The 13,873-nt window shown below is 46.8% G+C and overlaps 1 protein-coding gene across 4 annotated transcripts in view; it reads right to left on the reverse strand.

Annotated features, from left to right (window-relative positions):
- The window catches only part of LOC110507646 (neurobeachin), a 340,890-nt gene that overhangs the window by 232,315 nt on the left and 94,702 nt on the right, over positions 1-13,873 (reverse strand). For 2 of the 4 annotated variants that reach the window (XM_036965229.2, XM_090224707.1), the window contains exons 18-33: positions 12,294-12,402; positions 11,874-11,955; positions 11,560-11,683; positions 10,904-11,096; positions 10,357-10,704; positions 9,839-10,147; positions 9,322-9,759; positions 8,810-9,027; positions 8,284-8,437; positions 7,427-7,450; positions 7,112-7,292; positions 4,385-4,494; positions 3,759-3,824; positions 3,499-3,667; positions 2,654-2,766; positions 2,170-2,501 (exon numbers count right to left, since the gene is read on the reverse strand). In XM_036965229.2, coding sequence (XP_036821124.2) covers positions 2,170-2,501; positions 2,654-2,766; positions 3,499-3,667; positions 3,759-3,824; positions 4,385-4,494; positions 7,112-7,292; positions 7,427-7,450; positions 8,284-8,437; positions 8,810-9,027; positions 9,322-9,759; positions 9,839-10,147; positions 10,357-10,704; positions 10,904-11,096; positions 11,560-11,683; positions 11,874-11,955; positions 12,294-12,402 — 2,970 coding nt within the window. The remainder of the gene's footprint in view (positions 1-2,169; positions 2,502-2,653; positions 2,767-3,498; positions 3,668-3,758; positions 3,825-4,384; positions 4,495-7,111; positions 7,293-7,426; positions 7,451-8,283; positions 8,438-8,809; positions 9,028-9,321; positions 9,760-9,838; positions 10,148-10,356; positions 10,705-10,903; positions 11,097-11,559; positions 11,684-11,873; positions 11,956-12,293; positions 12,403-13,873) is intronic. The other 2 variants (XM_036965231.2, XM_090224708.1) reach the window with 1 other exon arrangement.

Below are 13,873 nucleotides of genomic sequence, written 5' to 3' on the forward strand. Positions count from 1 at the left end.
ATTTATATACACACACACACACACATCCTCAATCATATAGATATACTATGGAAATAGATTCAAAAGATTAAACTTCCTAACATAATGAGTTCAATTAAAACCAAACAGAATAAATCAGTTCTTCATTAAAAATGTATTCACAAATACAGAGCTAGACAACATCCCCCTGTGTCACTGTTACTGTCAGACAGCTGTACTAGAGAGAGAGAGAGACAGAAAAGGAAAGAAAGGAATTTAAAGGTGCATTCAGATCAGCCATGCACTGGTCCCATCTGGTCATCCAGTTCTGGGTATTGAAGTCTCTAATTGAAAACTCCACCTCAGAGAGACTATCAACCAGAAAGGCCAGGGGACTCAGCCCTCCTCTCAACGCTCTGAGCCTTTTCTTTGTGCTCTGTTTTGATGTTGTCAGTCCCTATCAGCCTCAGGCCTGACAGCTCAGCCGTCCTGAGGCCTAGCCAGCCTAGCAGCTCATTCTGCTGGTAGGTGGAGAAGAATTAGACACAGCAAATTGAGGCTGGATGACATTAAAGCATGAAGGAGTCGTATGTGTGACCTGGACACTGTGTGTGAAAGCATTTCAAAAATAATACAGAGAGCTCTGGCAACTCATTTCAGCCTGCCAGGGCATATTAGGGCTGTGAGTGGTGAGGAGACAGGCTTGGGCATGGGAGGGGAGGAGGGATGGGGAGGGGTAAAATGGGACGCCGCTTCTGTTTAATCAGTCATCAGGGCCCAGGGGACCTCTGCAGTCCTTCAACTGACCCTTCATCTCCTCCTCCATCTCTCCTTCCTCTCCACCTTTCCTCTCTCCTCCATCTACTTATCGCTTCTGTCCTCCATTTTTACCTTCATCACAAGTGACACACACCCCAAACAGGCCCTTCCGACAGCCACACCAACAGCAACACCAATCTTGACATGGTTCAGGGGTTTTTTGGTACAGAACGTTCACCAGACAGAAAGATAAGGATTCTGGGATGTGAACCCTGACCTCCTGTCAGCAGCAGGTTACCACGGGGACGGAACACAGATTACTGGGTTCTTATCTATGGCAGGAATGTAAACACACAACACACACAAGACCTTTCCAAACACACACACACACACACTCCTCCCCATGGGGGCTTAGCGAACTGTACCAGATGTCTAACATGTGAGTGATGTTTAGCTTGCGACTGTATAACCATGAATCTTGCTCCTGACAACTAAACATACCTGGTGGATAAACTGTGGCGTGTTGAGTCTGCTTGACTAACAACACACATTATATTTCTGTCTTGAAGCGTATGTACTTGTCATCAACACATCAACTCCGTATTCAAAAAATTGATGTTTTATTGTCACACACAACGGATAGGTGCAGTGAAATGTGTTGCTTTACAGGGTCAGCCATAGTAGTACAGCGCCCCTGGAGCAAATTAGGGTTAAGTGCCTGGCTCAAGGGCACATCGACAGATTTTTCACTTTGTCGGCTCAGGTATTCGAACCAGTGAAATTTCCACTCTACCGCTAGGCTACCTGTACCCTTAACACCATTTCTTACTGTGGAGCTCAAGTTGTCAAACATGTATAGTACCAGTCAAAAGTCTGGACACACCTACTCATCCAAGGGTTTTTCTTTAATTTTACTATTTATTTTTACTATTTTTACTAATAATAGTGAAGAATTCAAAACTATGAAATAACACATATGTAGTAACCAAAAAAGTGTTAAACAAATCAAAATCTATTTTATATTTGATATTCTTCAAATAGCCACCCTTTGCCTTGATGACAGTTTTGTACACTCTTGGCATTCTCTCAACCAGCTTCATGAGGAATGCTTTTTCCTTGAAGGAGTTCCTACATATGCTGAGCACTTGTTGGCTGCTTTACCTTCACTCTGCAGTCCAACTCATCCCAACACACCCATATGTGTTTTTTCATAGTCGTGATGTCTTCACTATTATTTTATAATGTAGAACATAGTAAAAATAAAAAAAAACCTTTGATTGAGTAGGTGTGTCCAAACTTTTGACTCTTACTGTATTAGCCATGCATAACAGAGTAGCCTCCAGTACAAAGAGTGGAACTGCATAGTTGTGTGTGTGTGTGTGTGTGTGTGTGTGTGTGTGTGTGTGTGTGTGTGTGTGTGTGTGTGTGTGTGTGTGTGTGTGTGTACCGTACCTGTCAAAGGAGTGGAACTGCATGGGCAGCATGGGGGAATGGGTCTCTCTCTGTACGGCAAGATCAGGGTAGGGGAGGGGCTCTGGTCCAGGTTCCACCCCCTCTACAGGCCCAGCCACTAGGCTCTTCAGGATTCTTCGTACGTTGATGTTTGAGTGGCTGATGGAGGAGATGGAGGAGGTGGTCCTTAGGACCTCCAGGCCAGGCGGCTCCAAGAGGGACTCTTGGCTATGCTTCTCCCCAGAGGAGAGGCTGCTGAGCAGGGAGGACATGGCGTCAGCTCGCCCGGGTCCTGAAGTGTCCAAGTCTGCCCCGTTTAACACACTGGCCATCTGGAGGGGGGGGGGGGGGGGGGTAGTTTACTTATGTACTCATGTACCTGTAATCTTCCTGGGTTTATGCACAAACACACATTATAATACAACTCCAATCCACTCTAATAGAGCGAAAAAAGAGAACACAGTCTAGTATCTAGATGGTCAACCTGTTCCTCTCCAATGCCAGAGTCGGTGTGTGGCAGACAGCCTCTCTCTATGTGGAGCTCCTCAACAGGGGTGGGGGGCTCCTTACTTTGGTCAGGGTACGCCAGGGGGGTCTCTGGAACACACGCACGCACACACACGCACACACACACACACACACAGTCAGGACACAAGGACACTGGGTGGGCTCACACACATAGGCAGTGTTCCAAAGCATCAAATATGTGATGCATTGTGGGTTAATTGTGATTGACTGACCGATCTACAAATAATAATGAGTAGTCATTTAAGATTCAAGGTGATTCGTAGATCAGCCAGTTGGCAGTTGCTGATTGCAATGCAGTTGATGTCAAACAAGCCCATTCTCTCCCCATCTAACTTCCTCGTTTATCCTCTTCTAACTTCCCAGATAGACAGACATCTGCCATCTACCTGTTGGCTGGAAACTCTCTTCCTGGTGATATTATTTATAATGGCGGCGAAGTGTCCTTCCCAGAAGCCTCTCTGATCCCAACCTCCCGGCTGGAAATAGAACAAGCCTCACAACGCCCCAAACCCTCAGCATCTCTCTGTTTTTCTCTCTTTCTTTTACACTCTCTCTCAATCTATCTCTCTATGTATTGCTTGCTCTCTCTCAGGGTGTGCCCAGTGGGATGTAACTGTTCATACCACAGAGACCAGGGCTACCTGTACAACTTTCATACACCCACGTTCCCTTCCCCTCTCCCATTTCCCCTCTCCACTTCCATTCCTGTTTCCATGTTTCATTCTGCACAGTGCAATTAGTGGATCACATTAATTAATCAGAGAGCTGAGAGGATTGGAGTTGAATAACAAAAGCAAGCACTTGTGCTGGTAGATGAGTTGATCTCGTGGCGAATGCTGTATGCTGATTGGCTGATCATCCTGTTGGTCTCTCTCTGTGGTTCCAGGATGTCCCTGTACTTTGACACCATGAGGACAGAGATAAAGTAGACCACCGCTAGTGCCAAGAACTGGGCCTGCTTGCTGTCATCCTGGTGGGGATACATATACATGTTACACAATCATACGCACACAAACATGTTACACACGGACCAGCACACACACACACACAGTCATACTCACCACATCCCGAAACACGACAGCTCTCAGACGATTGATATCGACGTCCTGTAGAAGTCTGTCAGGGTCCTGGATGGGAGAACGTTACTGAGATATTTTCTGCTGTAAGAGATCTAAAGTGAGGAGACTAAGGGAGTCTGACATCATATGAGAATGTTACTGAGATATTTTCTGCTGTAGGAGATCTAAAGTGAGGAGACTAAGGGAGTCTGACATCATATGAGAATGTTACTGAGATATTTTCTGCTGTAGGAGATCTAAAGTGAGGAGACTAAGGGAGTCTGACATCATATGAGAATGTTACTGAGATATTTTCTGCTGTAAGAGATCTAAAGTGAGGAGACTAAGGGAGTCTGACATCATATGAGAATGTTACTGAGATATTTTCTGCTGTAGGATATCTAAAGTGAGGAGACTAAGGGAGTCTGACATCATAGCGGCCGTGTAACAATCTGTTTACTTAGCCGCTATCGTAGCATCCATATTACACTGCGTGTCACACTTAATGATCTTCCACACACCCCCCACTCATAGTTCCTGTACGTCCGGTGTCATGGCCACCCATCAACTGTACCATTACTACCAACTTAATATGTATTTTTAAATGATGAGGTTAGGTGAGGACCTACCTTGTTGGCAGATGCTGCACCATACAGGTTGTCCTGGCTTTTACTGTTGGTCCCTCTGTCCCTCTGTCTCTGTCTAACATCCAGACAGTTCCTCACTGCTACACAACACACTGGGAGGAGAGACAGACAGACAGACAGACAGACAGACAGACAGACAGACAGGGTATCAGAAGCTGCATCTTGAAACGCATTAATGATTTTTTTTTATATAAAAAAATATGACCTTTATTTAACTAGGCAAATCAGTTAAGAACAAATTCTTATTTACAATGACGGCCTAGGAAAAGTGGGTTAACTGCCTTGTTCAGGAGCAGAACGACAGATTTTTACCTTGTCAGCTTAGGGATTCAATCTAGCAACCTTTCGGTTACTGGCCCAACGCTCTAACCAGTAGGTTACCTGCTTGTCTGATCACTATTAGTTCCAAGCTGCCAGGCCAGAGTCATGGTGAAACAAACAGCCAGACAAATTTCACACTACAGATGATGATAGTGAGATAGAGAGAGAGAGAGTGTGTGTGTGTGTGTGTGTGTGTGTGTGTGTGTGTGTGTGTGTGTGTGTGTGTGTATGTGTGTGTGTGTGTGGAAAATTCTCCCTCGTCGACAAAGTCTATTTTAGGGGTTAGGGTTAGGGTTGCAATTAGGGTTAGAATCATGGTTGAGGTTAGGTTTAGGGTTAGGGTTAGGGGTTAAGGACAGGGTTAGGGTTGAGGTTAGGTTTAGGAGTTAAGGTTAGGGGATATGGACAGAGTTAGGGTTGAGGTTAGGTTTAGGGTTAGGGTTAGGGGTTAAGGACAGGGTTAGGGTTGAGGTTAGGTTTAGGAGTTAAGGTTAGGGGTTAAGGACAGGGTTAGGGTTGAGGTTAGGTTTAGGGTTAGGGGTTAAGGACAGGGTTAGGGTTGAGGTTAGGTTTAGGAGTTAAGGTTAGGGGTTAAGGACAGGGTTAGGGTTGAGGTTAGGTTTAGGTTTAGGGTTAGGGTTAGGGGTTAAGGACAGGGTTAGGGTTGAGGTTAGGTTTAGGGTTAGGGGTTAAGGACAGGGTTAGGGTTGAGGTTAGGGGTTAAGGACAGGGTTAGGGTTGAGGTTAGGTTTAGGGTTAGGGTTAGGGTTTAAGGACAGGGTTAGGGTTGAGGTTTGGGTTAGGGGTTAAGGATAGGGTTGAGGTTAGGGTTAGGGTTAGGGGTTAAGGACAGGGTTAGGGTTGAGGTTAGGGGTTAAGGACAGGGTTAGGGTTGAGGTTAGGGTTAGGGGTTAAGGACAGGGTTAGGGTTGAGGTTAGGGTTAGGGTTAGGGTTAGGGGTTAAGGACAGGGTTAGGGTTGAGGTTAGGTTTAGGGTTAGGGTTAGGGGTTAAGGACAGGGTTAGGGTTGAGGTTAGGGGTTAAGGACAGGGTTAGGGTTGAGGTTAGGGTTAGGGGTTAAGGATAGGGTTAGGGTTGAGGTTAGGGTTAGGGGTTAAGGACAGGGTTAGGGTTGAGGTTAGGGTTAGGGGTTAAGGATAGGGTTAGGGTTGAGGTTAGGGTTTAAGGACAGGGTTAGGGTTGAGGTTAGGGTTAGGGAAAACAGGATTTTGAATGGAAATAAATGTTAGGTCTCCACCGGTATAGTAAAACATAAGCTGTGTGTTTCAAATCAAATAAAACTTCCCAGTGGGGACCTAAATGCTTACTTCCCTTAACCAACAGTACAGTTCAAGAAAGAGTTAAGAAAACGTGTGTATACAGGGGGCACCGGTACCGAGTCAGTGTGCGGGGAAACAGGTTAGTTGAGGTAATTTGTACATGTAGGTGAGTGACTATGCATAGATAATAAACAGCGAGTAGCAGCAGTGTGCAAAAGGCAGGGGGGGTCAATGTAAATAGTCCGGTGGCGATTTTATTAATTGTTCAGCAGTCTCATGGCTTGTGGGTAGAAGCTGTTGAGGAGCCTTTTGGTCCTAGACTTGGTGCTCCGGTACCGCTTGTCGTGCGGTAGCAGAGAAATAACTTCTATAACTTGGGTGACTGGAGTCTCTGACAAAAAACATTTCACTACCCTCTGTAGCGCCTTACGGTCAGATGCCGAGCAGCTGCCATACCAGGCGGTGATGCAACCAGTGCTCTCGATGGTGCAGATAGATTTAGAACCTTTTGATGATCTGGGGACCCTTGGCAAATCTTTTCAGTCTCCTGAGGGGGAAAAGGTTTTGTCGTGCCCTCTTCACGACTGTCTTGGTATGTTTGGACCATGATAGTTTGTTGGTGATGTGGACACCAAGGAACTTGAAAGTCGCTCCACTACAGCCCCGTCGATGTTAATGGGGGCCTGTTCAGCCCGCCTTTTCCTGTAGTCCACGATCAGCTCCTATGCGTGTGCGTATGTGTGTGTGGTGAGTGTAAGTGTGGATTTGTTCTGAGTTACTTCAGACCTAGCTTCAATAGTCTGGTCTTTACACAGACAAGCTACCTGACTGAACTACCAACCACTACAGCAGACACACACTATTAATGAAAATCATGACTCACCAAAGCACATGTACTATCTAATAGCAGTGCATTTAGAAAATTAATTAGCTAGGTTGACCACATCAAAGAATTTAATGGAATACTGGAATTATTGAAATGATAGTGAAATGATTTTGCCACGGCATTTGCTGATCTCGTGAATCGTCTAACATGACAGTTAATGTGTGTGACAAGGGCACGCTCACACACACGCACGCGCGCACGCAGGCACACACAGACTCTTACCCAGTCGTAGACACTGTCTCATCAGGCCTCCAGAGGACATGTTCTTCTCAGCCTCTATCTCAGAGAAGTTGAGTGAGCTGGCGAACACCAGAACGTCCACCATGGCCATCAGACGGGACAGGAAGGACACCGCCGTCTCTGAAGACATGCCCTGGGTCGCCTCGATGTTCTCCAACTCAGCCTGATCGCAACGCAGGGGTTCAGGGGACAGGGGACAGGGGAGGGGGAAATCATATATACTCAAGAAACAGAATAACTAAATATTGTTCTGTTGTACCTGAGAGAATAAATGTTTAGAAATAAAATAAAACTTACAGCATATGCACTAACCTGGGTACTCTGGCCATGCACACAAACAAAAAGAAGAAAACATCACAACAGATGATTCAAATCAACAGATCCAGTCAGCAGGTAAAGCACATACAATCCTTAACACACAGAAGCAAAACACACAGAGGAAACCATCACCAACTTAAACGACTCTGACAAAGTAAAATTCTCATTAGCTGAATATATAGCAGAATGAAGCTGAGCAAATGAAAACGGCTACAATCAATAAAGACAATCAACTAGTTCTATTTCCTAGAGAACGATCATTAATGAAGACATAAACATGCAGTTCCTAATAGCCACCACTAGATGATAGTGTGGCACCACAGAGAGGCTGACTGGCTTACAGAAGGAGAGGTGGCAGAGAAGCTGGCTGACTGATTTACAGAAGGAGAGGTGGCAGAGAAGCTGACTGACTGATTTACAGAAGGAGAGTTGGCAGAGAAGCTGACTGACTGATTTACAGGAGGACAGGTGGTAGAAAGGGACTGACTGATTTACAGGAGGACAGGTGGTAGGAAGGGACTGACTGATTTACAGGAGGACAGGTGGTAGAAAGGGACTGACTGATTTACAGAAGGAGAGGTGGTAGAGAAGCTGACTGACTGATTTACAGGAGGACAGGTGGTAGAAAGGGACTGACTGATTTACAGGAGGACAGGTGGTAGAAAGGGACTGACTGATTTACAGAAGGAGAGGTGGCAGAGAAGCTGACTGACTGATTTACAGAAGGAGAGGTGGCAGAGAAGCTGACTGACTGATTCACAGGAGGACAGGTGGTAGAAAGGGACTGACTGATTTACAGGAGGACAGGAGGTAGAAAGACTGACTGAATGACTTACAGAAGGAGAGGTGGCAGCAGAGAGCAGAGGAAGGATCCCTCCACAGGCGATGATGATGTTGTCTACCATCTGAGAGAGGAGGTGGATGGTGTTGTGGACAAAGATGATGTTCTCATTGCTGTTGACAAAATCCATGACGGATTTGGTTGAATGGCTGCAGGGAGGCAGAAAGAGAGAGGGAGAGAACTGGATTACAGTTCATTTAATCAGGATGCAGTAGCATGTCACACAATGTTAAGCATAGGTCAGGTCTTAGGTCAGGTCAGGGAAACGTGGTGAATAATCAGCCACAGTAAGGCTAGTTAGAAACCCTGGCTGCAGGATCTACTGTAACTCTTGTTTTACTCTCAATGAGTGTGATATTCGGTTGTCTTACCTAACTTAGTTGAATGCACTGACTGTAAGAGCATCTGCTAAATGATCAAAATGTTAACGTAACATTCCACTGCATGTCCTTAGTAGTAGTGCACTACATACGGACTATGGTGTGATTAGGGACATGTCCTCAACATCTCGGTCCCCTCACCTCCTCCAGATGTGGACGTCTGTCTCCAGGGCCAACAGCAGGTCGGTGAGGAGGCGCTGGTGCATGGCCGACCACTTGAACTCTGGGATGCGGAACATGGTGGTGCGAGGGCCTGGGCTGAACTGGCGTCGCTGCTCCTCTGTCATGGGCATCCCTCTGAAGCCCAGGTCCACACGCAGGTCACGCTCTAACTGGGCTGCTGTACGACTATGGAGGGACTGACACACACACATTAGACACACACACACAGACACACACACACACACAACTATAATTCACAGTGTATAAAGCAGTGTGTAAATTAAAATGAGTCATTACATAACAGCAGAGACTCTATTAATAGTATTTTAGTCCTCTCTCTCCTCCTCTCCCTCTTGCTCTCTCCTCCTCCTCCTCCTCTCATCCTTCCTCGCATCAGACTACTAACAGGAGGGAGAGAGGAGGGACAAAGGGAAGTGGGAGAGAGGAGGAAGAGAGGACAAGAGGGAGGGAGGTCTTGTAATTTAACTAACCTGTGTAGTAGCAGTGGTCTGAATCTTCTTAACCTCCTTTCCTTCGTCTGACCTCTCAGTGTCTGAGGTGTTGCTGACTGCATCTGTCCCACTACCTTTCCCACCAGCCAAGGGCTCGCCCCCCTCCGACAACCCAGACCCTTCAACCCTAGCTCCAGCCCCGGTCTCTGTGAACTCTGACCCCTTAGAGCAGGCCTCTTCCCTGGGCATGGAGGTGACGTCACCCAGGGTGGTCTGGAGCTTAAATCTATCTTCCTCCAGGATGCTGCTGATCGGACCACCAGGAGTGACCGTGCCGACCATGCCGATGGTCCCCAGCTCAGAGCTGCCAGTCATGTGGTCCAGCAGGCCCAGGTCATGGCTGTGGCCCGGGGGGAAAGGGGACTCAGGGTCTGGATCAGGGTTAGAACCAGGACTTGGCAGGACCAGGGGCTCTTCCTGTTGAGTTCAGTTCTGTTTAGTTAACTTGCACATAACAAAACACAAGCAGAAGAAAAGAAAAGAAAGATGAACTAACCTGGCCAAACATGAAGCTGCTGTTGCTAGGGAGACTGTCCTTGTCGTCATCAGCAAGGGTGATGAGGGGACCAGTGTTGTGGTTGTCGGGCGCGGCGGCGACAGTTGCGTTGGGGACCAGTACTCCACTGGCGGCGCTGCTGCTTAGCTTCTCTACAGCAGCACAGTAAACGTTGTCCAATAGGGAGTCCACCTGGACCAACGCCCCGCCCCTGTCCTCAGAGACAACACCCCCGGCCACACCCACTGTCACGCCCAGCGGCTCTGGAGACAGGTCCAGGTCATCCAGCTTCACCTCTGTGGCTTCCACCTGGGAGATGGAGGGATTGATTGATTGGCTGATTGATTGATTGATTGATTAACTGACTGACTGACTGATTGATTTTAAGAGTCTACTTGCAAGAACTGTGATATGTGGTGTTTTTTTCCAACTAAACTTAGTTGAATGCACTGACTGGAAGTTGCTCTGGATACAAGCATCACCTGTAAAAACTATTAAAACAGATGGAGACACCATACCTTTTCAGCCTTGATGTCCACCAACAGGTCATGAACCTCCACTCTGACCCCTGACCCCGTCCTCCCTGTCCCCCCGAGCCCCCCCTCCTCCCTTGTCTTCCCCTCTGACGGTGTGTTCCGGGGGTGGCCGGGGGTCTCGGGGTAGTCGGCCTCGCTCTCCGGGGTCTGTGTCTGGGAGTCTATCTCTCTGATCTCCATGTTCCCCTGGATGCCCCCGGCCTGGAGGTCCTGCAGGCCTGAGATGGTGCTGACCAGACCCTTCCTCCCCTTCTTAATGTTCTCCTCTTCCTGACGCTGGTAGTCCTCATACATCTTAGCCAGGTACTCCTTATGGGCCTCGTATGTTACCTACAGTATAGAACAGACATTATCAATATTATTATCTATAATTAATCACCTAGAACTAATAATCAAGCTCATCTCAGCCAGGTTCTCCATATGTGCCTCGTGTAGGTTACCATATAGAGAGGGAGAGACATGATCAATAACTTAATAAAAAGTAGTGCACTATATGCTATTTGGGACGCAGACAGCCGCTGAGTCTTACCTTGGAGTGAGCGATGGAGAGTGTATCCACCCAGACCCTCCAACCTCCCCACTCATACTTGATAGCATGGTAGAGCAGGATCCTGAAGAGGCTATAGACCATCTCCATCATCTTCTGTTCCTCTGGGTTTTTAGGGTTGATATAGCCCAGACTGAACATCCAGTCCTGCCATACTGAACACTGCAGCAGACACCTAGAACAATAATATATACTATTACAACTATTATCAATACGTTTCTCACTACTAGAGCAAACAGCAGGAGAGACCAGGGCTACATAGTCAGTAGTCTAAGTTAAAGTCGGTCTGTAGGCCAACAGCAGTACTCCCTCTGATCGTTGCTCGGTTCTAATGTGACTTGATCACCAGCCACTCTATCAGTGAAACAATTCATTCTGATCACCTTCTATTATGTGAATTAGTGAAATGATCTGATGCTGTGTTGTATAGTCAGTAGTTAGACAACAATAGTGTGTAGATTGGTGATACCATTAGTATCACTATCACCAGTCACTGCTGGGAAAGAGTCATTACACAGCTGTAAATTATAGAGTGACTGTGTGTGTGTGTGTGTGTGTGTGTGTGTGTGTGTGTGTGTGTGTGTGTGTGTGTGTGTGTGTGTGTGTGAGCTTGCGTGCATGTCCATGCGTGTCCGCACCGTCGGTTTTCGCGGCTGTTGCTGAACAGTTTGATCATGTCTGAGAGGAAGAGACGTCGAACCTCCATCAGCTCAACGCTGGGGGACGAGCTCTTCAACAGGGTCGCTACTACCTTAAGGATCACTGGAACACACACACACACACACACACACACACACACACACACACACACACACACACACACACACACACACACACACACACACACACACACACACACACACACACACACACACGACTTTGCTAAATCTGCACTTTAAATACAGTTTGACTTGACTACAATAACATTCAGAGGGACAGCAGACAGACTTACTGGGGTTCTGTATCTTGATTGTAGAGTCTGGTTCAGGGTGGGGTTTGTGGACAACCTGGGTACACACCTGCTCTGTCAGGATCTGATGGGAAGAACACAGACAATCACTAAATAGGGAATAGGGTGTCATTTGGGATGTACCAAGGTAGTCTCTGCTTCTAACAGGACAATGGGGTGGACATAATGAGGTTATAGGAGATTATCAGCACGAGGCTATAACGATCCCTGACCCCACTGCCACAAGATCTGCAGTTCACGGATTGGCCTGTTCAGCCATCTCAGAACCCATGGCCAGCCAGACCCATAATGCAACCCGAAGCCGTGACACCTGGAGGGAAAACATACTCGACTACGAGAGATCCCTGAAGAAGAAGTGTGTGTGTATGTGTAGTTATAGAGAAGTTAGAGAGAATAATGTACCTCGTACAGCGCGTTGTAGATGGTCACTGACACAGTATTAGTGTGAAGCATCAGCCTCTCCCCCAAGAGAGTGAAGAGACTGTGTGTGTGCATGATCTCAACCTTCCTTCTGTGGACAGACACACACACACACACACACACACACACACACACACACACACACACACACACACACACACACACACACACACACACACACACACACACACACACACACACACACACACACACACACACACACACACACACACACACTAACCCTGTTAGAAGTCCCTGGACAGTTTTACGCTTCAGACAAAACTTATTTTAAGAGAAGAAGAGAAGAGAAGGTGGGAAAAGAAGAAGAGAAGAAGGGAGAAGAGAAGAAGAGAAGAGGGTTGAACAGAAGAAGAGAAGAGAGGAGAACAGAAGAAGAGAAGAGGTGTGAACAGAAGAAGAGAAGAGGTGTGAACAGAAGAAGAGAAGAGGGGTGAACAGAAGAAGAGAAGAGGGTTGAACAGAAGAGAAGAGAGGAGAACAGAAGAAGAGAAGAGGTGTGAACAGAAGAAGAGAAGAGAGGAGAACAGAAGAAGAGAAGAGGGGTGAACAGAAGAAGAGAAGAGAGGAGAACAGAAGAAGAGAAGAGGGGTGAACAGAAGAAGAGAAGAGGGGTGAACAGAAGAAGAGAAGAGGAGGTGAACAGAAGAAGAGAAGAGAGGTGAACAGAAGAAGAGAAGAGAGGTGAACAGAAGAAGAGAAGAGGTGTGAACAGAAGAAGAGAAGAGGAGGTGAACAGAAGAAGAGAAGAGGAGAGAACAGAAGAAGAGAAGAGGAGGTGAACATAAGAAGAGAAGAGGAGAGAACAGAAGAAGAGAAGAGGAGGTGAACAGAAGAAGAGAAGAGGTGTGAACAGAAGAAGAGAAGAGGAGGTGAACAGAAGAAGAGAAGAGAGGTGAACAGAAGAAGAGAAGAAGAGGTGAACAGAAGAAGAGAAGAGAGGTGAACAGAAGAAGAGAAGAGGGGAGAACAGAAGAAGAGAAGAGGGGTGAACAGAAGAAGAGAAGAGGTGTGAACAGAAGAAGAGAAGAGGGGTGAACAGAAGAAGAGAAGAAGGGAGAAGAGAAGAAGAGAAGAGGAGGTGAACAGAATAAGAGAAGAAGGGAGAACAGAAGAAGAGAAGAGGAGGTGAACAGAATAAGAGAAGAGGGGAGAACAGAAGAAGAGAAGAGGAGAGAACAGAAGAAGAGAAGAGGTGTGAACAGAAGAAGAGGTGTGAACAGAAGAAGAGAAGAGAGGAGAACAGAAGAAGAGAAGAGGTGTGAACAGAAGAAGAGAAGAGGAGGTGAACAGAAGAAGAGAAGAGGTGTGAACAGAAGAAGAGAAGAGGAGGTGAACAGAAGAAGAGAAGAGGTGTGAACAGAAGAAGAGAAGAGAGGAGAACAGAAGAAGAGAAGAGGTGTGAACAGAAGAAGAGGTGTGAACAGAAGAAGAGAAGAGAGGAGAACAGAAGAAGAGAAGAGGAGGTGAACAGAAGAAGAGAAGAGGTGTGAACAGAAGAAGAGAAGAGGAGGTGAACAGAAGAAGATAAGAGTTGTGAACAG

Source organism: Oncorhynchus mykiss, chromosome 27, assembly GCF_057628025.1.
Source record: "Oncorhynchus mykiss isolate SJ-2025 chromosome 27, ASM5762802v1, whole genome shotgun sequence".
Lineage (NCBI taxonomy): Eukaryota > Metazoa > Chordata > Actinopteri > Salmoniformes > Salmonidae > Oncorhynchus > Oncorhynchus mykiss.